This window comes from Tubulanus polymorphus, chromosome 1 (assembly GCF_964204645.1).
Source record: "Tubulanus polymorphus chromosome 1, tnTubPoly1.2, whole genome shotgun sequence".
In the NCBI taxonomy this organism is placed as follows: domain Eukaryota; kingdom Metazoa; phylum Nemertea; class Palaeonemertea; order Tubulaniformes; family Tubulanidae; genus Tubulanus; species Tubulanus polymorphus.
Genome location: NC_134025.1, coordinates 19,390,679 through 19,417,979, shown reverse-complemented (window position 1 = coordinate 19,417,979; position 27,301 = coordinate 19,390,679). Strand labels below are relative to the sequence as shown.

The following is a 27,301-nucleotide window of genomic DNA, read 5'->3' as shown; positions in this document are numbered from 1 at the left end:
TATATTGCAATATTGTATGTGTTTGACTGTTTCGTTTGATTGTATATAAGAAACCTTCCCGGAGTTATGATATACAAGTACTGTAGCCTAGTATGGTTGGTACCACAAAAGAAAAATAGGAGTTACAATACTGCATAGCAGGGGTAGATACATAAGATCACTCGGCATTCGTGAGAGGAATTTTATTAATAATTGTATGCAAATGTATACCGCAAAAAGAAAGAAATCACAAATAAAATGAACAGGAAAACATTTCGGCAGCAACTTTTTGACTTTGATACAGAATTCAACATATTTGAAGTTGAAAAAGGATTAGTTTGTTGAAGTAGTAATATGTAGGAGATACGTCGACCCGACATAACAACAGCACTTGCAGCTTGAGTAATTAATACGATGGAATTCCTTTTTGGGCCATGTATTTTCTTTTTCGAGCTACAGTGCGTTCCAATTTTAATGGGTGAATATGATTTTGTATAGGACCATTATTTTTCCTGTGATTCAGGCACCGTACAGGACATTGAAGTTAACACTGAAGTATCAATATTTTTCGGTACAGCCCATTTACATGTATATGAATTTTCTATATAAACTAAGCTAGTGTGTCGCCTGTTGTTAAACATCCCGATGAATCGGAGGAACATGCAGAAATTTGGAAAATCCGTTTGTGCTAATTTCATTAAAGTGTTGCTGTATTAAGTCATTTTGGCCCAGTTCAAAGAGAATTTGGAGAAAATGAAAATCGCGTTGGTATTTTTGCCTAATTGATTCTATTTCACTGGAAAATGTCAAATTGTTATGAATTATCAAAAAGATCCTGGTCTATGTGCCTTTTTTCTGAACGGTACTCCTCGAGAGATGGGTGAACCCAGTCCTATCAGCGATCCTGTCACCACCCCTTCAAAGCTGGGTAAAGAACTGTTGACCAAAAGTCTATGGATTGGAACACACAGACAATCCATGAATGACCAATGTGAACACAACATCAGAACACGGTCCCACGATGTTTATCTTCCACATTTTTAAAGGTTCTTTGTGTTCTCATGGGGGGGGGGGTTGGGGTGGATCCAGGATATTCAAAGGGTGCGCAGGGGCGCATCCAGAGATAAATTGTGACTACCTTCTAAAAACGAATGGAAAGTGTAGATGATACATAGTGACATTTCCAGGCAAACTTCAATAGCACAGCAAATATGGGTGGCTTGAAGGTCTGGGACGTTCGGAAGCGTCATGGGTACATTGAAAAATTTTTGAAAAAAAATCCCATTTTTGAAAAACGTCCTATTTTTGAAATGATATACTCTTTTTGAAAAAATCCTATAAATCTGAAAAAAAGAAATCCTATTTTTGAATAAAAGATTTTTGAATAGAAAAAATTATATTTTTGAAAAATATGCATTTTTGAAATTAAGTCCTTTTTTGAATAAAAAAGTCAAATTTCTGAATTAAAAAAATCCTAGTTTTGAATTAAAAAATCCTATTCTTGAATTAAAAAATCGTACATTTAAAATCATCCAATATTTTAATAAGAAAAATCATATTTTTGAATATTTTTCTCATCAATTTTCGAATATTTTTTGCACGTGACACTGGTAAACTGGTAATGGCAGCTTTTTCAACCGCAGAAACTATGGCCAAGAGGATTAGTATCATGCAGCGAGTTGAGTCTAGAGGGGTTTTGGGGTGCAGTTTATGTTATGCATTTTAGGGGTATGTTAACATCAGCGTATATATCAGTAGTGCAAGAGCTGTAGTTCCGGCAGTTCTCAAAAATGTTCATAAGATATCTGTAATGGGTGACTAAATTGACATAAGCATTAAACTGACATGTGATTAGTATTTATATTCAAACCATCTCATACTGCTTGGATATGTTTTACTGAATTATAAGATATACATTTTGACATTGAAACTATAGTGTAAAATCCTCATTTCATAACATGTCTCCTCTAGAATATTCCGACGACTACAATTTTTTCTCAGTGTTGAAAATGATTGTGGGGTTTTCCGCTATAGTGTGGGCTTGCTGGTTGAACTGTGCTGGTAGGCCTAGCCCTACTAACACTGCATGTATAACATACTACGCGGCATATATGCGTGAATTAGGGTACTTGGGTCGAGGATTCTGGATCATAAAAAGACGTATCAAGCCCCTCTGACCTAACGTTAGGGATGGTGGGATGGTGGTACTGTCATCGGCGTTCATGTGAAAAGTCCGCGTGAACACAAGTTAGGGCCAAATTAAATAAACATTAGGAAATTAATTATATACGTCCCAGGACGCTTCAGTAGACTTCCATTTCATTTCCTGAAAAATCTTTTCTCCCAAGTTATTAATAAAGGCGTATGAATAAGAAAAACACGGCTGTCACATTTTTTTCGTTCCTCAGTTCCATTCGAAGTACATTTATGGCTCAGTCTTCAAACCCGTAAACGTACTATACAGAGTTAGCAATCCTCCTTCTAGAATATTTACATGTAAATATTCAACAATAAATCTTTTTTTTCTAAACATTATAAAACAAAATTAAGAAATTGGAAAGTCCCGGGAGAGGGTGGTAATACAAGTTACTACTGAATCTGGAGAGTCCGTTTGATATAAGTTCTACTAAAATTACAAGGTGCTATACAATCATCCCTTTCTATCCTAACTCAGGGGTTATGTTTATATCTTCGTAATTTTGCATGCTGACTCAAAAATATTTGAAATATATCCAGTCCCCTAAAGTTCTGCGTTTAAGAATAAATCACCTCCACAGGCATACGTGAGGTTGGATAACCGAATTCTCACAAAGGGACAATTTAATGCAAATAACAAACATATATTCATTAATTGTAAAATTCATGAGAAAAATTCAAACCCAGTCCCCTCATTCCTAGTCGGCGTTTTCAACCATTTAGAGAATTCATACTTTAAATCTCACCTTCTAAACTTCCAAATTAAAGCAAATGAGCATAATAAGTTGTCCCGGCCCATCCACCGGTAACTGATTATAATGTCTTCAAACACAATGTCTCCGCTGTCATAAAAAGCCCATAAAATAAGGGATCAGCAAAATGCATATGACGTTCGAATTTCTGCCGGTTGGCATGATTCCAAGCTAAGATTTCACGGAACCGAGTTGAAAAATGACATCTCAGTCCAGATTAATGTTCCACTGCCTGTGTCTTTATACACGCGACAAAAGGAGTACCTAACCCATAAAGAATGGTTTGGAAAATGCTCAAGTTTTGTCAACATGGGGCTGATGATATTGCGGAGTTTAAGTTTGTTTTTTATCTTATTTATAGTCATGGTGGCCGATCATCGCGTGCTTGGATATTTCGGGTGAGTTAATACTCGTTAGTGCTAACCCACATCAATCTCATTGAGATTGACAATGTATCGCTATAAATCTTTATGGATTCATAAAAGAATCGTTACATCTATTTCCAAATTTATTATCGAATTCAGAATATATTAAAAAAGAGACTGAAATGTCTATTCTATTCCTTTCGGAGTTTTATAGCTATTACACACACGTGAATGAATAATGGAATTTTTGAATATATATAGCATTTCTTTGTAAAATCATTTTTTTCTTCAAACTTTTTCTCTCGTTTGAAGCAACTATCAGAATGAGAGAGAGAGAGAGAGAGAGAGAGAGAGAGAGAGAGGGAGGGAGGGAGGGAGGGAGGGAGGGAGAGGGAGGGAGAGGGAGAGAGAGAGAGAGAGAGAGAGGGAGGGAGGGAGGGAGGGAGGGAGGGAGAGGGAGAGAGGGAGAGAGAGAGAGGGAGAGGGAGGGAGGGAGAGGGGGAGAGAGGGAGAGAGGGAGAGAGGGAGAGAGGGAGAGAGGGAGAGAGGGAGAGAGGGAGAGAGGGAGAGAGGGAGAGAGGGAAGGGATTGTCATTTCTCTTTAGGCCTAGTTCACGCTATACACGAATAAGACGAGAAGCAATGGTAGAATCAACTATTCATTTTTCCACCTGTCATTTGACCCTATCCTCAAATGTCTCGTAAAAATAGACACAGGCGATGCACTTAATTGCCTCACGTCAACATTCATGTTAGAAATTTATGTTCATTTTATTGCTATACGAACTGACCAATTCTGCCATAAAAACCGTTTTTCTTTTATTTCGTGCCAGTCTTTATTTCAATAGATTGCTTCTGCGGTCACCGGCTTATAAGATTAAAATTCTACAGACGATAGGATGTGACCTCCCTGCCGTAAACGCTCATTTCTTTTTTCAACAACATATCTTTCTCCCTAATTTCGTTCGACTTTTATCATATCCAGATTAACGGCTAAGAAGACAACCGTTTTTGTCCAGAACACAACAAATATATCGCCGAAAAAGCTGTGCACTCGATCTTTAGGATTAACTGGCAAACAGAAACGCATGTGTCAACGGGAACCGGACATTAGCAAAGTTCTTCTATCGGCGGCAAAAGCTTCAGCGAGATCGTGTGCCAAACAGTTCGAGGATAACCGATGGAATTGTCCGCTTGGAAAATACAGATTGAAAATGCTAGAACATGGTAGGCATTAATTTCACGTAAACCCGTAGAATGATAAGTCCCACGTCTTGAATGAGTTAGAATATCCCGATGGTTATAACCAGGCGCCTAAACCTAAAGGCTGATGGCAATCATTTTTTCAATTTACCCTTCAATTCAAATGTCAAAAGGTTTTTAATCACAGGGGGAGGGGCTTCATTTAGCCCGGTCAATTGTTCAGATATATTTTACTGCTTTTTTATATACACATATTCAAGAGTTTTTACAACGTTTTTATGGAACATGATAAATAGTTAAATGAATTAAAATTGCCGTGTAAGTCGGACGTCTTAGTTTTACTCTAATTAGTTTTATTAGTTTTATTAATTAGTTTTACATCTAATTAATTATCAATCGTGGTTCTTGTATAACATTTTACAATTTTTCATTTCTACCTTACGGTGCACTGTGAAAGAAATGTGTAGTTGTTACCGAGTTCTTATCTATACAGTATAAGACAGAGGAAATAAAAGCAATGCGTAACAAATTCTCGCCTGAAATGAGATTATCATTAGCATATAAAACGTATTTATTTCTTGTTTTTTAATGATGCGTAGACAAATAATATTTCTCGGCAGAGTCTTTAATCCTCGATTGAGAGATTTATGGCCACGGTCTTGACGTTTCTAATCCCTTGTTTTATGGCCCGGGTACTTGATTTGTTGACATGCAACTAATTCGGAGACAGCTTCAGACAGACTAATAAATTAACTATCATCCGTCTTAAATAATTACCCTGACGATTTATGTTCGATCTAGACTCATATCCAATATTTACTTGGTTGATATATACCATATAGATCGCTACCAAATCGAAGTCTTATATAAAATATATACATCGGAATAATTGGTGATTGAAACGTGCAACACGCTATACGGTTTATATGGAGGACGTTTTCCTTTTGAAATGCAAAAATGTCAAAATGGTTTTGGGACATCTGACTAAAGAAAGTAACACTCATTTTGGTCAAATGTATCGTATCGTATCAAATATCACATAAATTTACCATTTAGCCTACTAGGAACGAACATATTTTCTGGTCCCGTGAAATTCGCTGTAACAAGGTTCCACTGTACGGTATCGTTATTAGAACTATCATTTTGACCAACGAACAAATTTGATACGGTTCAGTTGTTTTAACCACAAACTACGGATTGAAACGGGGATATGTAGAAATATCCCCCAAAATGATCTACTGTGTACCAAATGTATCCTCAGAAAAATTGGCGATGAACACCATTTTGTAATGGAGTGTACTTTTTTCGAAAGTTTAGATACCGCAACAACTACTTTTTTTCCCAATTCTGAGAGAAAATTTATGAATCTTTTTACATCACAAGACCCAAACATCTTACGGAAGCTAGCAGCAGCCCAATGCATCCATAAAGAAGGCAGATAGCCTCATGTAGCCATCGCTGTAAACATTAACTTGCGTACATAATGATACGAACTTGATAAAATCTGGAGTAACTGTAACTAGTAAACTGTTTATTTTTTGTATCCTGTGCTCGAAAAATTTGTAGAGCAATAAATTCAAATCTGAATCTGAATCGTACAGATCAAACGGTAATGCAGGGACGTAGCCACGGCTCTAACAGGTCCGACCTTGTCGGGCCAATATTTGAAAATATCGTTATCGTAAAAAAAACCCAAAACTATATTTTTCAACTAGGGGGGGGGGAGGGGGGTATGGTGCAAGCTGTCAAGAACATGGCCATGATCTGTTGTCAACGGCTACAGGAAACGTCGGCAAAATATCATAAAAACCCGGATCGCTCGACTCGATACCGTATACACAGTTTTTGTAGGATCTTGCGTAGACTGGCTCTAAAAATGCAAAAACGTTGCCAGAAATTGATTGGCGGGCGGGTATTTGACGCGGTTTGGTGCGAACAAAATCTAGAGCCCCACTATTTTTTGTCAAAGAAAATTTCTTAGACTTGACTTCACATCTCTCTTCTCTCGCATTTGCTCACATTCATATAACTATGATAGACTGTTATCAAAAAATTTGCCAGAAATAATAATAATTTATTTATAGAACGTTTCTATTTTCAAAATTTTCTTTCTGAAGGGGCTTCGCGCCTTAAGCGCTCGCATTGGCCACGGATGCATTCAAATAAGTTCCACCCTCTCTTAATTCAAACCCACCCAAAAGAGTGGCTACGAGCGGGCCTGCATATCTCTTGTTATAGCGTGTTAAATTTCGATGAAAGTAATTTGTTAATCATGGCTATATTTTGAGAGAAACATGAAAAAGTATTCAGCCCCAGTGCAATTTCTCAAAATTAAACTTTTTCTCTAGGATTTCGATAAACCACTAGTTTCATATTTTGACCTGAAAGTGAAAACATTAGAAATTTTTTTTTGATGTACATTATTCTGAATGAATAAATTTTCATGAGTGTTTTAGTGATGAAAACAACACAATTGTCTTTTTTCAATTCTCCATTATGTAAACCACCAGTCAAGAGTCAAAATTTGTGTAAATGAGGTTCCATTTTGAGCTCTAGATTGCTGGAAATAGCATGCCTGAGGCCTAGAAATTCAAATATTTTCTGGGGAGGGACCCTCCGTCTGTCGCTTCCCGGCTCCACCGCTCGCCGCTACCGCGTCCCCCCAAACCAAAATTGGGCCCTTGTCTGACTTATCAAATTCATGGCTACGTCCCTGTAATGATATATTTGAACTGCGAGTAATCAAATATGTTTGCATTAAATTCTTCGCAACTCTCAACGAAATCATACTAGACTGCTTTCAGTCCTTAACATAAATATAATGATTAGAAATTGTAACCAATTGAATTTGAATTTGATTTTTTCCTTGAATCCTCTGTACTTTGCCAATCATTCCGACATACTCTGATCGTGCGATTCACTGCTAAAAATCAAGATATACGTATTTCCCCCTACGTATATGATCCATCGAAATGTTTATACGTCTCAAGCTATCTATGAAAACTCTTTTTTCGAGAATTTAGCAGTTACTTGGCATTCTTTTTTTCAGGTTTACGCGAGACGGCTTTCCTGTATGCCATATCGTCTGCTGGTTTGGTTCACTCGTTTGCTCGAGCGTGCAGCTTAGGGCTTCTGAGTAGATGTACGTGTGATAAACGAAGCGTAAAACATTGGAAATACGGAGGCTGTGGCGATAACATTCGATTTGGTATGAGATTCACTAAACGTTTATTGAGAAAAGCTAGAAAACCTGCCAAAGACTTTAGGGCAAAGGTCAACATGCACAATACCGTCGTAGGAATGAAGGTACTAAAACTTAATGTAGGCATTTAACTAGTGTCTATTTTTTCATTCGTAGAAAGCGGGGACTGTTTAGATCTACGATTACTACATACCAAAATATGCTTTATTGCAGGAGCTCAAAATGTGGTTAACTTTGAAACGATTACGATTTATCTAAACAATTATTCAGACCCTACAACCACCATCAATCCTAGACGTATCGGCCCCACTCCGCTCGGTGGCGCCACCGCGCGGGATTTACGCGAAGCAGCAGAACACAAACACGGCCACTCTCAATTTTCAATGATAGAAATCGTGTGTGCATTTCAATTATTTCGGCTGTTAGGGTTTTAAGGCACAATATAAGTTGATGATGTGATATGGCGATGTTAATTAATGATAATTCCGCAGTGAAGCTAGTCACGAACGGTGCCGATTGAGTGTACAGCTGCCAAAATCACTGAAATGTGCGTAGTTGCGTAACTATTTGCAGTGAATTGCAGACGAAACATGAAGCCTTAACAGCCGTTTGAAAAAAAATTATACCAATCGCAATTGTAAAATAAAAATGAGATAGAACCTAAGTTAAAATTCTGGCCATTTCTAAAATGTTATTAATTATTATTACTAATTTTTAGTCAGTGCGGAACGTTTACTTTTCCAACAATAATGAGGGGTGGTAGGTAGTCATGCAATTCAAGTCATCATTTATTACACGTTACCGTGTTGTTGAAAATCTCGCGAGTCCTGGACTAAACCCCAATGAACAATGTGATCTGTGTGCTGGCCACAAATGCACACAGATCACACTACACTACCCATTACACACTCCAGTACCCACAGCTTTCATATATCCATCCAAATATTTAGTGGCTTTCTTCCTGGATATTATATGCCATTCCAAACGCCCACTTTCTTGAGGGTTGATAAAAGCCGTTTTGGTGCAAAACGTGAAATCTGGTCCAGAATGAAGCTATTATGCTTTCGAAATGTACGCATGCGTTTTCTATGGCGACTGATTCGGGCCATACTAACATTTTTTTCTGTACGGCTAAAGCAACGATAAAAAATTTTCACATTGGCCCGTTTTTTGGTTTTCTCGCGCGAGAAAACCAATTTTTTTGAATTCTCGCGCGAGGAAACCAAACTTTTTGAATTCTCGCTCGAGAAAACCAAAAAAAGGGCCACTGTGAAAATTTTTTTATTGTTGCTCTTCCCGTACAGAAAAATTTTTTAGTATGGCCCGAATCAGCCACCATAGTATTCTGCATCAGTATTGTAAATATAATACTTCCTTATTTCTGTCATTGCTTAATGAGTTTTGAAAGAAAATACAAGTATAATATTCGCCCAATAAATGCACCGATCAAATCGCTGATTCGGTTTGTATTTTTTAGCCGAGTTTATTTGGTGGAGGTGATATACTAGGCGAATTAGCAATAGCTGACCAATATTCGGCGATGTTGATTCGAGCGTGCGGAACACTGGAAATTCGCATCGCATCCTTTGGCGCATTATGCAAAACCCGGCTTAAATCGATTCGCCGATGAAAATAATCTGCGTGCTGAAGATTTATCGTATATACAATCTACAATTATTTATTTGTATGATTTGATATTATTCAGATGGTGAACAGAATGATGAAAAAGAATTGTAGATGTCATGGGCCATCTGGGTCGTGCACAATGAAAACATGCTGGCGACAAGTAGCCGATCTTCATTTAGTCGCGAAAGAACTCAAGGGAAAATACGATAAGGCCAGGAAAGTAATGAGCAACGCAAATACAAACAAAGTGCGCAGAAAAGCACAAATGTATATAGTACCAGACAATGAAATGGATAACTCAGCTGCTTCAAATCAATATGATCCGAATAAACCAACTGAGGACGATTTGGTATTTCTGGATCAATCGCCGAATTTCTGTTCGCATAGCGAATACTCGGAGGGGACTATGGGGCGGAATTGCAACAAGACGTCAAACTGCGCGGTACTTTGTTGTGATCGCGGTTACAATACTCAGTTGGTTTCGTACGAGACGAAATGTTACTGTAAAATGAAATGGTGTTGTAAGGTGACCTGCCAACGATGTCGTCTAACGAAAGAAATTCATTTATGTAAATGAGATACAGAAAACTGTTAAGGAACTTCGGTGATATATTTAAACACATGTTTACAACTGCCGCACAAACTTAAGAGTGACAAGATCTTGAACCATGTAAAATAGATATATTTATTTCTCGTCAACAATAAATATTAACCGGTATATTATGAAATATACCAACGCATACAATTCATTCAACGCGAAGTTTATTAGAAAATAGACATCGCATTGAATGATATACGTCAGAATATAATCACTATATCGGCGGTATGATGTAATATTACAATAAAGTACAATGAATGTGCTTATGGATTTCTAACCAATGCTTGTCAAATAATTTTACGGTCGGTGGATGATATTTCATCGTATAGTTAAACCCAGTTTAAATCGGACGTTTTTGGAACCGAGAGATTTTTGACCAACATAAGTAAAATTCCAAATTAGGCAAAAAGTCTATAATCGCTTGTATGGAAAATTGTCCAATCATATTACAGTGCAACCGCGACATAACGAACTCGAATACAACGATTCATCGGATTTAACAAATATTTTCTTGTCTCGTGAAGTTCGTTATAACGAGGTTCCCAGGGGCAGATCCAGGCTGAGCGAAATGGGGGTTAACCTCATATGACAGGGCGCTTTATTACTCGTGGAGGACGTCCCGGCGAGCCCCGGTGGCGCGATGCTCATGCAGGGGTATGGGGTTCCCCCAGACATTTTTGAAAGACTAGGCACATTTGTATGTGGACTGTGGACTTTCGTCATACGTAGATCAATGTCGGGTGGATTTTTTCGCTTGTGATTTTCAAAAGGGCATTAGGTCAGAAAAAGGGAGGGGCCCCCGAACCCACCTCTGGATCCGCCCCTGGTTCCACCGTATGTACATATGCGGAAATTCGGTTTAGAATCCGACTTAAGCGGGCTCTACTTAGGACGTATATATAACTGAGATGCTTTAACGGACATGAGATATATCAGGGCCGCATTTAGCAGGGGGGAGGGCAGTTGCCCCCAGAACTTTCGGAAACGTGCCCTTTTTGGGGTTTCTCTTCCCCTTAAAATTCGAATGCTAGGTGCGGCCCTGTATATTATACATCCATAGGCCGAACCTAATACCTCTCTACTACAACTTCAAACACAAATTATTGAAAACAATGAATGCGTAGGTTCATTTTTATTAATTCGGTGGGTTAGATAGTAGGGTCGGAAAGAACGGGGACAGGCGCGGATCCAGAGGAGGTTTTCAGGGGTCGTGACCCTCCTGCTCAGCTACCAAAGAATTTTTTTTGTATGGTTCTCTCGAAGGAAAGTACTCAAGACAAAGCGGGCGAACAATACCACATAATCGGTACCATATCATTTTATGTTTGGCCAAACAATATGCCGTATAGGCCCCCTATCAGAGATTTTAGTCGGCGGTTTAACATTAACATTCTTTATGAACCCCTCCTAGAAAAAATCCTGGATCCGCGCCTGGGGGTAGGTTAAATGAGGAATAAGATCGGGTCAATTATTTAGAGGAAGCTCCATATTCAATCGACAAATGATACATAACGGTAGATCGTTGGTTGGGTGATAGGCAAAGAAAGTGTCCTGGGCAGGATCTCCATAAGAATAGATTAATCATCAGCCTGCATTCTGTCCAGGTGTTCCCATTTGTCAAACGGCAAATTCGGTGGTGACTTTTTGGCGGCAATGTCCAACTTTTCGCCGGCGAGGAATGGATTATTTTCATCATCTAAATCGTGGACAAACTGTAAAATTGAGTTTAGAAAGCTTTTTTAGAGAGAAATACATCCGAAAATAGGCGAAGTTTGCAAGTTTAACGATAGAATAATGTATTATCACGATCTTTGAATACGAATTTGTCAGCTCATTATACTTACCCTCTTGAAGCGTTTGGCTGGGCGTTTCTTTGCTGTCAATGTGTCTCGCTTATTTCCTTTTACGTATGGATTTCCCTGCAAAGATGCATTCAGATCACATGATGTCAGTTTGGACGTATAAACTATAGGATTTAACTCCTTTAACTCCAGTTTTGTCCAATAATTTGGCATAAGCTTCTGATTAAAACCACGATCGACGATGTATCAATGACGGGTAACATGACATATATTTCAGGGGATGTAAACCGATGTATGTAAACCTACCAGATTTTCACCTTCCAGAAGAGCTTTAAGATCAGCGTTTGCGTCTTGTTTGGTGTCGATTTTTGGTTGATTTTCCGGGCAATGTTTCATGTGTTCGCTATCGCAAGCGCAAACCCCACTCTCTTGTTGGTCGAGGATGTATTTTCTATTGTATTCTGCAGTGTCCTCAACACCTTTCACGCAATTTTTATCCTCTGAAATAAAATGTTTTTTTCGAATTATCGTTATGATAGCAGACGGTATCATCGTACGTAGAAAGAAAGGACCACATCTACATACCGTTGTAGCCCTTCGGACACGGGTTAGGAGGTTCGCAGTAGGCTGGTAAGGAAGCGTCAGATTTTACTTCTTGTTTGTTGTCTTCTTCTCCATTCGGTTTTAGGTGCTGTTTTCCTTCGCCAGCTCCACCTGAAAAGTGAGATTTATTACAAACTGTCTACAACCATTGTCAAGCGGCATATTTTAGTCATAACTGATGCTTTGGGGCAGCACAAAACCTTTCAGATTTTAGGAAACATATATTGCAGTTTGAGAGTATTGGAAAATATTTTTTGAACAGTTGTCGAATAGTTACTTCTGTGTTGAACTAACCTACATACATTATGTATCCCACTGGACACCATAAACGGATCTCAGTCCAGACCATTTTTTTCTGAGCGGGGAAAGATATTCGCATGACAGACCAAGAAAATGAATAGCCACTACCCGAAAATCGAATTTTGAATATTTTCAATTGATGAAGTTTTAAGATATGGTTCAACATGAGCCTAAAGAAAGATTACGACATTATAAACATACACACTGTTTGACACGAAAATCGAAAAGTACCTGAAACGTAGTGAGTGCCCCATAAACTGCTTTGTTGAAGTTTTTCAGGATCTCGAGGATCATTTGACCTCAGTTGGGTCTCTTTTTCGATCATATCGTCTCGGTCAGCATGTTGTGCACTATCGAAGTCTTCGTCTGAATCGCTATCATCGTCTCGTTCGCCGTCCCAGTCTCCTCGATCCACATCCGTATCGTCATCATAAATACTGTACGCCGGTACCACATCATCATCATCATCATCTCCTTCGCTATCGCTAGCCATTGCGTCGTTATAGTCGAAATAGCCCTGGTTTTTCAACCACTGATACTGATTCTGTAGTAATATGTTATCATCTCCGTATAAATCGCTGTCATAGCCGGCGTCACCCATCCCAGCCGTTAGACAGGCCGCCACCAAAAATACTGACGCAAATATTGCCTGTGAAATCATTGTCCCTATAATTGGTTATAAGAAATGTGAATAAATTATACATTTTCTATGAAAATATAGACATACTTTAGGGCGTGAATCTTTTTTTCAAAACGAAACACGATTTCATTTCTTTGAAACTTCATTTTTGCGACTCATTTTATTTACATGGGATTATGTCAGACTTAATCTTTCTGAAAGAGGTTAAAGACCATGATAGAGAATTTCACGAAAAACAGTTGAATTTAAAAAAAGTCACAGAAATGTTGTTTTGAATGGAATAATCCCGCAGAAAAAAATAGTTGTGAATCATAATCTTTTAATCATGTTCCTCGGACTAACAAAACTGTAATACATGTATATACACAGTGGAACCTGACTCTTCCAAAAGGAACGGTATCATTGTAAACGGCTATGAATATATCGCTAATGAATTTAATTCTTTCTTTGTAAATATTGGTAGCAACCTAGCCAATCAAATACCAGATACAGGTGTCCACTTCAGTGAATATCTGACAGATCCAGTAAATGAAAACTTTTTCTTACTCCCGACCCACCCTGATGAAATCAGTTAGATTGTAAATGATTTCTCACCCAGCAAAGGCGCTGGTGCTGATGGTTTCTCTGTAAAAGTAGTTAAGAAAATAATTGATTCTGTAAAATACCCGCTAACTCATATATTTAACTGTAGCTTAAATTCCGGTATAGTGCCGGCTGAACTGAAGGTAGCGCGAATACGTCCACTCTATAAAGCTGGCAATAATGACTCTTTTGATAATTACAGACCGATATCCGTACTGCCTTGCTTTTCTAAAATTCTCGAAAAGATAGTGTATAATCGATTAACCGAATATTGTAACAAGTTTCATATCATTCAACCAAACCAGTTCGGCTTTCGAAAGAACCATTCAACTGCCATGGCCTTAACATTGATAACTGATGAAATTTCACTAAATTTAGAAGAAAACAAATCAACTATTGGGGTATTCTTAGATTTATCAAAAGCCTTTGACACCGTTGATCACGAAATCTTATTAAGAAAATTATGTTTTTATGGAATAAGAGGCATCTCTAACAACTGGTTTGAAAACTATTTGAAGAATAGATAACAATTTGTTCAAATTCAAAATTATAAATCCTCGTTATGTACCGTTAAAACTGGAGTACCCCAAGGCTCAATTTTAGGTCCCTTGCTTTTTTTATTATATGTAAACGACTGTATTAAATTTTCTAATGTGTTAAAACTTATATTGTTTGCCGATGACACAAATGCCTTTTATAGTGACATTAATTTAGACAGACTAGTACGTACAGTAAACATTGAATTATCAAAATTGTATACCTGGTTTCAAACAAACAAGCTGTCATTAAATGTAAAGAAGACGTCATTTCTGGTGTTCGGTAAACTATTGAAACATAACTTGAGAATATCAATTAACAACATAGAGATCAAACAAGTCAATGTCACAAATTTTCTTGGAGTTTTTATTGACAGAAATCTAACCTGGGACGATCAAATAAAATCAGTTGAAAAAAAAGTTTCTCGAAGCATTGGTATAATAAATAGAGTAAGATATAAGCTGCCAGTGAGTTCTCTTCGTACCCTTTATTTGTCGCTTATTGATCCTTACCTCCAGTATTGTAACTTAGTTTGGGGACGAAATTTTGAAAATAAACTTCAGCCATTAATTGTATTGCAAAAAAGAGCTATCAGGCTAATTTCTAATTCCTATTATTTGGCGCACACTGACCCTATATTCAAATCGTTTAATATCCTCAAGCTCAAAGATGTTAATAAACTTCAGCTAGGTACTTTTATCTACAGATCTGTCCACTCCGAATTACCGAAATCATTCGAAAATTATTGGAGCCAAAATTTTCAAATCCACAGTCACAATACTCGGCGACGTCAAGATTTACAAACACTTTCTTTCAATAGTCTAAGAAGAAAATTTTCAGTAAAAGTATCCGGCCCTTTACTTTGGAATAACATCAGTGAAAATCTAAAAAACATGGAAAATTCTAAACTGTTCCTAAGAAATTATAGAAAGCAACTTTGTGCTTGATTTTATCATACAGTTATTCGAACTAAAATTATTGTTTTTGGAATATTTCAGAAAATAACTGGCTTATTAAATGATTATATCTTAATCAAGCTGTTATCATAGTTTACTTTGATTGCATTTTGTGTGTTAAGGGTTGACTGTGAGCATATTATTTTCTTTATTGCATTTCTCTTTTTTTTCTCTTTTGAGGGACCTGTTTTATACAAACTATTCCTTAGTTTCTACAGGCCCCTCCAGGTCTAATTTACTGTATTTTGTATTATGCTTTGTACACTATGCTGTAAATTATATTTGAAAAATAACGTGTTCAGATCAAATCAAATCAAATCAACCTCGTTATAACGAACTCGGATACAACGATTCATCGGATATATATAATAAATATAGAATTTCATCCCAGAGGTAAGAAAACTTAATTAATTTCATACTGGATATAACGAACTATCGGTTATAACGAACATATTTTCTGGTGTCTTGAAGTTCGATGTAACGAGGTTCCACTGTACATAGGCTACAAAGCACAATAATGCAGAGAAAATGGTTTCAAGCTCAAAGATTTTAACGAATCTGAAGATAGGTAGTAACGCGAATAACCTGGTTTTGGTCTGTCATTTTATCAGTGTTTCTATGACAACCGCGCATACAAATATTTTAACTTCACCAGAGCGGTGGCCTGGCTCATGAGAGATTATACGTAGGCGAACGTACGTTTCAGTTACTACACGTCAATTAACATCAGAATTTCGAACTGTCGTCTCCATGAGCTTCATGTTCTGGTCTTATGTCCATACAGGAAATAAGTATTCAGGATAATCCTTTTCTAATGGAAATTATGGTGCTTTTATGACAACCAATTCCATTATAACGCTAGAATGCAATCTTTCCTTTCTCAATTTCTGGAAAACAGTGCGAAATATTTTAAAAGGTAATCTAAATGATTGGGCATACACGTAATAGGTATAATATGTTAATCACTGAAATAGATTGGGCATATTCGCTTGATACTGATTCAATTAAAAAGAACCAAATGATATTGGCTTGAGGTCCACGTTTCCTCAAATAAACAAACTAAGCCGAACGCACACTGGATTAAAAACCTCAAAAACACCTTTTTGGCTTGTTTCATGCCTGGTGTGCGTTGCTCCGAAACTCGGTTTACCGAAGCCAGCATTTGAAAAACGGATGTCACGAAACAAGGCTGAAAAGTGGTCTGTTTCTCACCATTAATACCCCTATTATACAATCCGATTAGAATTCAAAACTTTATTCAGCAAAAACGTTTCACATCGTTTGTAAGTAACTGATACTTTACAGTGTACAATAACCTCGTACATTGATTGTACGGTAACAGGTAACAATCCCCCGGTAAAAATCCCCCTGGTAAAAATCCTCCAAATTTGATTTCACAGCAATATTCAACAAAACACTTCAATATTCTTATGTTAAAAAACTTATAGTAGTTTTCAAAAATTTCAGATTTTCTGTGATGTTTTTCACAATATTCACCTTGGATAATCAATGACTTTGACCAAGCTACGTGCATAAAAATGACAATATTCTGTACGTGTGACTTTTAGCTAGTAACATGCATAAAAATGATATTATCGTATTTCTGAAAATTTCTATGAGGAAATATAGCTTAGAAGAAATAGCAAAATATCTGTGTACCTATCTATGTACTAAGTATTATTGTCAAAAGTATTATCCGTTTTTATTTAGGTTTCATTGTATACACTGAAAAAAAGTAATTTAAGGAAAGCATTATCAACATTAGATGATTACATATAAATTCTAATTATAAACGTATATGTTACATGTATTACATTCTTAAAAGTTTAACTTACCTTTCAGATATCTTAAGACCAAGAACTATCAGTTTGGATAAATGTCGGGATACCTAATGGCGTTGGATGATTATTTATTCAATGAAGGCCTACTGTTATGACGTCAATCGAAGTCTTCCCATCCTCAGCAGCAGCAGTATTTAGGCGAGTCCAATAGTAGGATCCGGAGGTGATGAACGAAAATGATCAACGTTTTTATTCACCGTACCAATGACGATTTAATGTCAGAAATAATCAATTTTATTTTATCAATGGACGTAATACATGTAGGAATTTTTCTCTCACAAGTATCGTTTTCATTCGATGTTTGCACCAGCGTTTAGGCGTTGCAATCTGTAGAATGGAGTGACCCAACAACAACGGCAACATCATCTATAATTCAGAATCGATTGAGATACGTTGCTAGGCGACAAACGACGACTGCAGCCAGTTCTCTTGTAGCAGCGCAATATATAGTTCCACATGCAGCAGAAAACTTGTCCATTCCAGAGATAAATTGTAAACAAACCACGAATTTTAATAAATAAATGATCTTATTATATCTCTTTTCATAACATAAATGATGATGCAATGCAGCACTAATATCAATAAAAACAATGTTTGATATGAATATCTCTAGTCTGCATATATCTAAAAGGGAAAGATTTTGAAACAGTTGTGAATTGTGTATAATAGTTTACATCATAGGAAATTTCTTGGAGATCAGGAAACCTATGTATCTGAACCCTACCGGTACATTTCATTTCAGACAGTAGACACCTCGATCATGAAGGCATACAGGGGCAGATCTAGCTTTTAGGAATAGGGCACATGAAGTATTGGGTCACTAATTACACGCATTTGTGGCCCATAATGACGGCGCATCTGTCATCTGCAAGCCCCTCAGGCGCGGAGCACCAAAATGGGGTCTGAATCTTGAAAAATTAGATGCATTTTGGAGCATTCTGAGCATGTTCCAGGTTATAATTAGGAATGTTATTTGCTAACAATTTCACTATTTTCTAATCAAAAGTCTTGGGGAGAAAATTTCAAGGTCACTTGGCAGAATCAAGAAAAGAGCCCCAAGGGGCACTATGGCCAGCCTATCAGCTTTTCATAAAATGGCAAATGATGATGCATTCTGTGGGTTAAATTTGTCAAAATACACTCCCAGCTCAAGAGCCAATACCTAATAATTTACACAATACAATCGTAGAATACAAAAGTAGCACAGACAGCGACTGGATCTGGCAGGAACAAATACCTCAGATAAATCTTTTCCCTTGGTCTAATTGATTTTAATGCGGAATAGAAATGAATTTTCTGAAATTTGCTCAATAAAACAAAATTGAATTGGATTTGATGTTTTATTTTGTTTAATAAAGTAAAATTGAATAGGATTCAATATTTTTTGCAGAATAAAATTTGATTGAATTTGTAGTTTGAGCACATGGCTAATTAGCATATCAAGGTCATCTATCCGATTTAAGAAAAAGCTATTTTTTCAGGACTTTGCACAATGGTCAATGATATTTTCTGTAGCGCTTATAAAAATATTCCTCCCAAAAACCAAATCAACTAAAGCTTTCACAGAAATCGATCTTGAAATACAATTTTAGATCTTGAAATAAAACCCGGAAGTAAAACGGTAGACGATACCGCGGGTTCACGTGAACACCTGCTGATTTCTGCGGCTAAGCCAATCATAGAGGAGTCTTTGCTTTCTGATTGGCTTTTCAAAACCAATATTTTTGCAATCAGATGTTCGCGAAAAAGCTCATGTAAATTCTAACAAGGCCCTCTTTCAAAATTCAGCTATGTAGAGTTTGGAGAATGGATAATGCTTTAATGAATGATTTGTATGAATATATGCTCAGTTGCACAGTAAAAAGTTGCACAGTAAAAGAGCCTTTGCTCTGGAAACCATGTCATTTAAATTCGCTCCATTTGTATAGTAATGGGCTCAGCCTACAGCTGGCCTAAAATGGAACGCATGACACCCCCTAGATCCATCACTGGCATACCATAAAGAAATTGAAGTGATAAATAAAAAACATGTCAAGTATGTGTAGACTATCTAGAATGTATCACACAACAGACAGATAGTTAATAGTCAGGATCGTAAGCAAGATTTGGAGCGAGCCATCTTTCCAATGTTCCTACTGGTTGGGATTTTCGTGCGGCATAGTCTAGAAGCTGAAAGAACAGATTAGAATTCTTAAGAATGTGTACAAGTAACATAATGTATGGAAGTTTCTCAGAATTTAACTTACTTGGTCTTTCTGCATTTTTCCTACTGCAAAGTACGTTGACTTTGGATGACTGAAGTACAAGCCCGACACTGAGGCAGCTGGATCCATTGCTAAAGATTCTGTTAATTTGATATTCACGTTGTATGCCTGACACAATCGCCACATTGTTTCTTTTTCAGTATGATCTGGCTGACTTGGATAACCTGGAGCTGGACGAATACCCTACAAGGAAATCAGGCAAAATATCAATGACCATCTTTCTCTGTTTCGGCAGGATTTGGCAGGTGTAAAATACAATCTTCAGTCAACCCCCCATTAGCCACCTATCTTATTCCTTGGACCACTATGGCAAATGATCGAGAGATGTGGAAAACCGAACATAATCTTTATTACAATTCTAACAATGAACTAAATTTTTGCATATTACTGCATAAGAAACAGGTCACTTATCACTCTAGTCAGACATTTTAAAGTCCAAAAAGATCCTACTTGAGCAATATCCAATCCGATGTTACATAATTCAGCCCTTTTTCAAATTAAGCTACTTGATCCACTGCAAGTCAGGACAAAACATGGGGTAGTAGATTGGAGTACCTCAAAAATCCGTATGTCATGTATTTTTGCTACCATGCGTTTTTCACAGATTGCAATTTACACAAAGGATGTGAATTGAAGTGGGATAGGACTCAATATGTATCGCACAAGGAGATTTTTCTAAAAATATAATTCTCCATGTAGCCTATGTTGAAATGATAAAATAGCGGGAATCGAACCCACTTTAGTTACAGCTATGTTACTGAATAGGAAACAACCTCAATGCAGCTTTAGACTGGTTTCGTAGAGCACTGTGCGCCATTCAAACATCCAAGGTGCATTTCAGATTTTGGATCAGTTTTAGTAAGAATAGACACTTGTTTTTAATATGAAAAGACAACTTCCTCTGTGGGTGAAAGACTATTCTTAAAAGAGCATGTACAAGATTAGATTTAAGGTACCCCAATACAGTACCCCATCCACATCCCAATTTCAGCCAAAAGGTATTACATGATAAAGTTTTTTTACCTACGTCGAGCTTTCCTCATAGTTTTTCAAAAAATATTGTTTTTCTAGATATTTTCCACCTTACTTTTCGATCTGATTACACTAAAACCTCCTTAGTGAACGCCTCTAAAAAGTGAACACCTCCCAAAATGAACATTTTTCTCTCAGAAACAACACAAATTTTCAAATTCATCAGTTAAGTGAACCCTTTCTACAGTCATCACTACTCTTAATGAACATTTTGCCCTCAACCATAAGTGTTTGCCGAGAGATTTTACCATATTTACATAAAGTTAGTTGTCTTTTGTTTCTCACATCATTTGATTCAAACTCAATACAATTTTAACTTGCATTTATTATTACTTCCCTGCAGTTCTTCCAAGATTTGGAAAATAGTCAAATAATCCAAAAAATCACTTTTCTCTTTTCCCTTTTCCTTCCACTTAAAAAGATTTGTGATACCGGTAATGAAAAAATGTTTTCTTAAATTTTTTCTCTTATCCCTTCACTTTTTTCTGAAAAAATCTGTACTCCAAGTAATTAAAAAGGTCTTGAGATAGATGTTATACATCTCATATATAGTATCATAAAATATTTCAACAAACATCCGAACTCAACAAAATTGAACTAGGTGGGTCAAGGTCGCGCCATATAGCTAGGCACCACATTTGAAGAGTTCCCGATAAAATGTGATTCTGGATTACTAGATTTTAAGACTAATTTTCGCCCTGGAATAATTTTTTACGATACTGGATTAATTCTTAGAGTGGACTTAAGTGATAGTGTTTTATAACTGGAATTAGTTTATGACTGCAATTAATCTTAGACACCCATAAATTCTAACTTGATAGTCATTCTCCATGTTATAGATTACAATTTTATCAGCTCATATTTATTTTATACTGATGTAAAATGCACTGATAACACTTTGTAGAAGTGCACTATATAAGAAAATAAATTATTATTATTATTGTTAACTACTGTATGAAAATTGTCAAACTGACACTCAACTGACCAGTATTTGCCTAGCATTACCGTTCGTGAAATCAATAAACACTCCCAATACAGAGGATACTAGTTATGCCACCAGTTGTTTTCATATTGAGCTGACACAACCAATGGGATGGAACTCATGTCTACTCTGGCTAGATATCATGATAACCAAATACGAGTTTTACTGTCTATCTCAATCATGCATAGCATGCAAGACCTTGGCGGCAGATTATCTAGTACTCTGAAGCATACAAGACCTTATAGCCGTATTCACAGTACCAAACTTAGGTTGAACCAAACCGGAGTGAGCATTGTTGTATTTGCTAACAGATAGTTATCACTGGTCTGCAAGATGCCATGTCGACTATTTTACCCGGGATTAAATTCATATCTGATAAGATTTAAAAGTCCCTGGCTTTTATTTTTTAAAGAAATGTTTTTTTTATGATGACTATCTGAACTACGCAATCTATAGTAGATTCTAGCACATTTTCACACCAATTAAAACAGATAGGTACCTGGTGACCAGCACATATAGAGATAGATTTTAAGATAAATGATAACTTTACATTATTTCAGGCAATATAAAAACATTCAAGTTCATTGTGCCACTGCCCCAAATTCACTGCCTATGTTACGCCAATTTCACTGCCAACTGCAGCGACTTGAAGAAATGAGCTAATTTTCGAGCTAGCTACCTGTACCATAATGCGACACTTATGCCGTTTTAATTAGTTGGAGAACAGATATTACAGTAGAAATTGCTTAAAAATTCAGATCGCCTCGGAATGGAAATTTTCGTCCGAATTAAATAAAATCCGAATTATGTGCTCTCACTTGAATAGAAATAACCTAGAGGGGACTGGAGTTTAAATCCAAAATAAATGAAAATCCAAATAAAACCAATCCGAATGAAGCGAGTTATACTGTACCATTGAAAATGTTAGGGCAAAGGGGAACAAGAGGCCCATAGGCCTTGAAGCATTGGTAGATTAGATGAAAACGACATAAGTGGTTAATGTATTATTACATCTGCCTGCAAATGTTCTATGACGATGTTGATTAGGAGACCAACAGACTTAAGGTCAATTTGTGTTAGTACGATTTTCATTATTGCTGAAATTTTCATTTATTCCTTTTTCTGCCGAACGCATAGCCTAGGCTATTTGTATTGTTAAACCTCATTAATACGATTCTGTTAAAAGATAAAACTAGTTTATTCTGATGTTTTCCATCATGTCCCACTGGGACATGATGGAAATTGATATTACCTTTTAATTCAGCGTATCTAATTTTACAGTTATCATAGAATTCTAACAGCTGTTTTAATGAGTAAATTAAAATAGATAATAATCCTGAAATCATAATAATTAATTTAATATCCTCTTGATTTCGGTAAATAAGGTGTGATAAATTTAATATATTTTCACTCATTTTTATAGTTAAAATATATATAAAATAGATTTAATTAAATGATGCTGTCTTAATCCTCTAAATCATTTTCTAAATCAACTTTTTCTTTTTATTTTTATGATTTCCATTAAATTTCTTTAATTTCTAACTTAATTTCATATTTTCATTCATGAAATCCTTACTGATATTTTCATTATAAAAGTAAAGTGCAGCCAAAATTAAACCTCCAGCAACTAAATAATGTTTTAAATCACTTTTTCCAGTTGGAATGAAATCTTCCATTTACTTAAGAAAACAATTAAAAAATATATAAATATTTACTAGTTTTTGATTTAATATTTTTAAAATATTAAACTTGTATATGTTTCAAATACATAATCAAATCAAATAACAATTTAACTTACTACTAATTCTTTATGCCGCTGAGAATTATATTTTTGCTTATACGTAATCAATTTTATCAACTGACAATCTGTTATATTATTCTTAATCATTTCTTTATCGAAAAATTCATTTGACATGTCCATATTTTCGTCATTATGAATTAAAATTGGTGATGTAATTTATTTCTAAAATAGCTAGGTTTAATGAAATCAATATTATATTCAGAATTATCTTTCAATAGTTCTAAACGTTTGCATTCTTTAATTTTTATATTGTTAAGTTTAAGTTTTCTTAAATAATCAGATACTTTACGTATATCACATACATTAGTAAAATCGTTAGAATTTATTTTCAAATATTCAGTATACTTTTTCATCAATTCAAAATCCATTTTATCAATTATTTCAAAATGATTATGTGATATTGTCTTAACTTGGAAAATAGGTTTTTCTAATATTGATAAAATAAAGTGTCTATCAGGACTACTGCAACCTTTTTTTAACTTTTTGATAATTTTTTCTATCGAAGACATTTCAAAATAAATATCATTTAATACATCTAATTTGTAGTGTTTTAATCAATAATTCTCTTATCAGTAGTAGTTTCAAATAAACCTTGATCTGTTAAAATATAACTGAAAGAAAGATCTGTTAAACATTTACACTTCGTTGAAAAACATTTAATTTCAAAAATTGTATTATTTTCAATTCCAGATATTTTAGGAGTATAATCATATAATTTTTCTTCAGGAATTATTTCAAGTTTTTTAAATTCCGTCTCAAATAATTCATTATCGATATCTATTTGTTGCTTTAATTCATTACAAATTTATTTCTATTTTCATCGATATCTTCTTGAAATTGTTTAAGTTCTTTCATTTCTTCTAATTTTTTAAATTCACTTTTAGATAATAATTTTATATCAAAATCTTCTTCAATATCAAGTGCATCTTATTCATAAAAAGGTTTAGATTTTATATTGAATCCCTTTTTTAAAGTTGTAAAACTAATTCCCGTTTCACGTAATTTAAATCTAAATATTAATTGATTCAATATTGTAAACATTGAATTAGTTGATGATGTAACAGTCGATCCTTCAGTTTTGATATATTTTTTTGCTTCAATAATGAATTCTGATTTATCATCATTTTGATTAATTGTGTTGTATAAACAGGGAATATTTTTAATTGTCAACATTGATAAAACGAGTAAAAAGGAGAACTCTTCAATATTTTATCTTAGATTTATATTCTATACATTTTCTTGCTAATAAATCACCATAATAACAGAAATAAAAGCATTTTTCAATCAAATCATAAATACATACAGTCTGTTTTACCTCATCAAATAACGATTTAAGTTGTAAATATGCAGGTGAATAGTATATATTTTCTTTTTTTAAGTATTGTTTTATATTTTCCATCATTTTTAATCCTATTTTAAATGAAATATACTAGTTATTTCGATCCTAATTAATCCTGTTTCAATTGATTTTTCAAATGATTCTTTCAACCTTTCTTGATAGCAATTTATGAAACTCATTAAATTTGAACCAAAATTTATATTTACACCAGGAGATTTGAATTGACATGCTGTTTTATTATAGATCTTTATTCTATAATCACTATGTAATGCTGAAACACAACGATTAGAAAATTCATTAGAACTTTATGTTTTCTATTTTCGAACATTGGTTTTATTTCATCCGAATTAAATGATCCTTTAAAATCTTGTGTAACATCTACATCTAATATATTGTAATTTCTTTCATTTAATAATTTTTCAATATTATCCATTTTCTGAATTAATTCATTTAAATTTTGATTGCATAATGAAATTTTAAATACTGCAATATAATCTGTTAATTTTAATTCTTGATTAATTCTCCTTAAGATATATGATTTTGAATTATCGTCATGAACTGTTAAAACAGGTGTAATTTTTATAGCTAAGTTATCTAATATAACATTTCCTTGATTAAAACATTCTTTAATTTCATAATGTGTTATCTTTCTCTGATTAACGTTAAGAAAAGTTGTTCTATTTTCTTTTATAATTTCTTGTTCTAACATAATTTTATATAGCATCATATTATCGCAAAATATATCTGACGTTTCAATTAATTCATTTTTATCCGATTTATAATACTTACTTTATATTTACTCCTGAAATATCAGCTCAATTATTATTAAGAGTTAAATAATATAATATTGAATTTATGTATTTATTATTCATTTCTTTGGCGGGAACTTTAATTAACTTTGAGCACCTCATTAGGGTTTTCTGTTATTTCACAGAAAACCCTATTGATATCCGCGTGATTATTATTATTATTATTTTCTTCCACACTATTTTTACCAAAAGAACATAGGCTTTGTTACCTTACCGCTGTTTCATATACAATCCATATAATATCGTTCAGCTCACTGAGATCTACAAATAGCCCGCGTGTTTTTTCACGAATCATCGTTACAAAAGCGCTGTCGGGCCGTAAACATCGAAAATTTAGCCCCATTCAATGGGGCGACATGTTTTTCGAGTCGTCATCCCGAAATCAACCCGCAGGCCGACTTTCACTTCGATTATCAATTCAAGTATAAATGAACTAATTTATTGCCGCAGACTTCACATTCAGTCGCGGTCTTCAAACAGTGATTTTAACAATAGCCCATTTTCCTCATTAAATCATATTACCGATACACTGGAAATTTACTACTTTAGATTTTAAAAGCACTGTCGAGCCGTAAACATCGACGAATCGACGTGTGTTACTACATCGACGTTCCGGGGATGAGCTGCGAGTTTCTCCTCATCATGAGAATCAAATCGAGTACAAATTAATTTATTACTACCAGTGATTTGGCTGCGGGTTTCAAGGAGTTAGTTTAACAATACCTATTTTTCTTTACCGAATTAACCGTGTATTTACTAAGATAAATTTTCATCGTAGGCCTAAACTAAACAGGCCGAAGAGATATGGCGGAGAAAAGCTGTTATGTCGACGAGGTATCAAAATAAAAGAATATATTACTTTATTCGGCCGCGGGCTTCAACCATTTATCAATACTCTATATTTCCTACAGTACATACCGATCATTGTCAAATGCACAAGGTATTTACTAAATACAAGTATATAACACACTCCTATCCGTATCCTGGACTCACACTTGACATTCGGAGTAAGCGTTCGCTGTGGGGGAAAGGAGATCGTTCGCTGTGTCGCTTGAAGTGTTTATCGAGTTTTACGCAACCGTATGGTGGCTGATACAAGGTGAAAAAACATGAATATGCAAATAAGGGCGACATTACGACAAAACTAAAATAACGCGAGAAAACAATGATTTTGATTTTGTCGCCCGCACCAATTCATTATTTTGGTTTTGTCACACGCGACAATTCAATATTTTGGTTTTATCGCCCGCGACAATTCATTATTTTGGTTTTATCGCTTGCGACAATTCATTATTTTGGTTTTGTCGCCCGCGAAAATTCAATATTTTGGTTTTATCGCTTATGACAATTCACTACTTTGGTTTTATCGCCAGCGACAATTCATTATCTTGGTTTTGTCGCCCGAGACAATTCATCATTTTGGTTTTATCGCCCGCAACAATTCATTATTTTGGTTTTGTCACCCGCGACAATTCACCATTTTGGTTTTGTCGCCCGCGACAAATCATTATTTTGGTTTTGTCGCCCCCACAATTCTTTTTTTGGTTTTGTCGCCCGCGACAATTCATTATTTTGCTTTTGTCGCCTGCGACAATTCAATATTTTGGTTTTGTCGCCCGCGACAATTCAATATTTTGGTTTTGTCGCCCGCGACAATTCAATATTTTGGTTTTGTCGCACAAGACAATTCATTATTTTGGTTTTATCGCCCGCAACAATTCATCATTTTGGTTTTGTCGCCCGAAGAAAATTTTGAAGACGCTTGATCAATTACCTTGATCTTTCGTTTATATTTGAATCTACCAAAGGCCCATCAGCATAAGAAAATTGGGTCGATCTGACTCAAGATGGCCGTCCTATGACCTTTTTAGTGCCCAAAAATGTCAATTTTG

General features: G+C 35.4%; 3 protein-coding genes across 5 annotated transcripts in view; 1 reads left to right on the top strand and 2 right to left on the bottom strand.

The window, feature by feature from the left end:
* Window positions 1–3,290: 3,290 nt before the first annotated feature.
* On the top strand, window positions 3,291–9,900 carry LOC141909199 (protein Wnt-9a-like). The gene is made up of 4 exons (XM_074799623.1): window positions 3,291–3,325; window positions 4,278–4,519; window positions 7,545–7,801; window positions 9,403–9,900. Exons 1-4 carry the CDS (start codon window positions 3,291–3,293, stop codon window positions 9,898–9,900), a joined length of 1,032 nt encoding a protein of 343 aa, XP_074655724.1.
* Window positions 9,901–9,992: 92 nt separating this feature from the next.
* LOC141914684 (uncharacterized) lies at window positions 9,993–17,222 on the bottom strand. The gene is made up of 6 exons (XM_074805946.1): window positions 17,177–17,222; window positions 12,858–13,292; window positions 12,309–12,437; window positions 12,030–12,223; window positions 11,766–11,840; window positions 9,993–11,633 (listed from the first exon to the last, which is right to left on the bottom strand). The coding sequence occupies exons 2-6, from the start codon at window positions 13,285–13,287 to the stop codon at window positions 11,499–11,501; spliced, it is 963 nt and encodes a 320-aa protein (XP_074662047.1). The 5' UTR covers window positions 13,288–13,292; window positions 17,177–17,222; the 3' UTR covers window positions 9,993–11,498.
* A 626-nt stretch (window positions 17,223–17,848) lies between these two features.
* The window catches only part of LOC141899542 (methionine synthase-like), a 93,070-nt gene continuing 83,617 nt past the window's right edge, over window positions 17,849–27,301 (bottom strand). For all 3 annotated transcript variants that reach the window (XM_074785922.1, XM_074785915.1, XM_074785930.1), the window contains 2 exons: window positions 19,429–19,629; window positions 17,849–19,351 (listed from right to left, as the gene is read on the bottom strand). In XM_074785922.1, coding sequence (XP_074642023.1) covers window positions 19,262–19,351; window positions 19,429–19,629 — 291 coding nt within the window. In that variant the 3' untranslated portion in view covers window positions 17,849–19,261. The remainder of the gene's footprint in view (window positions 19,352–19,428; window positions 19,630–27,301) is intronic.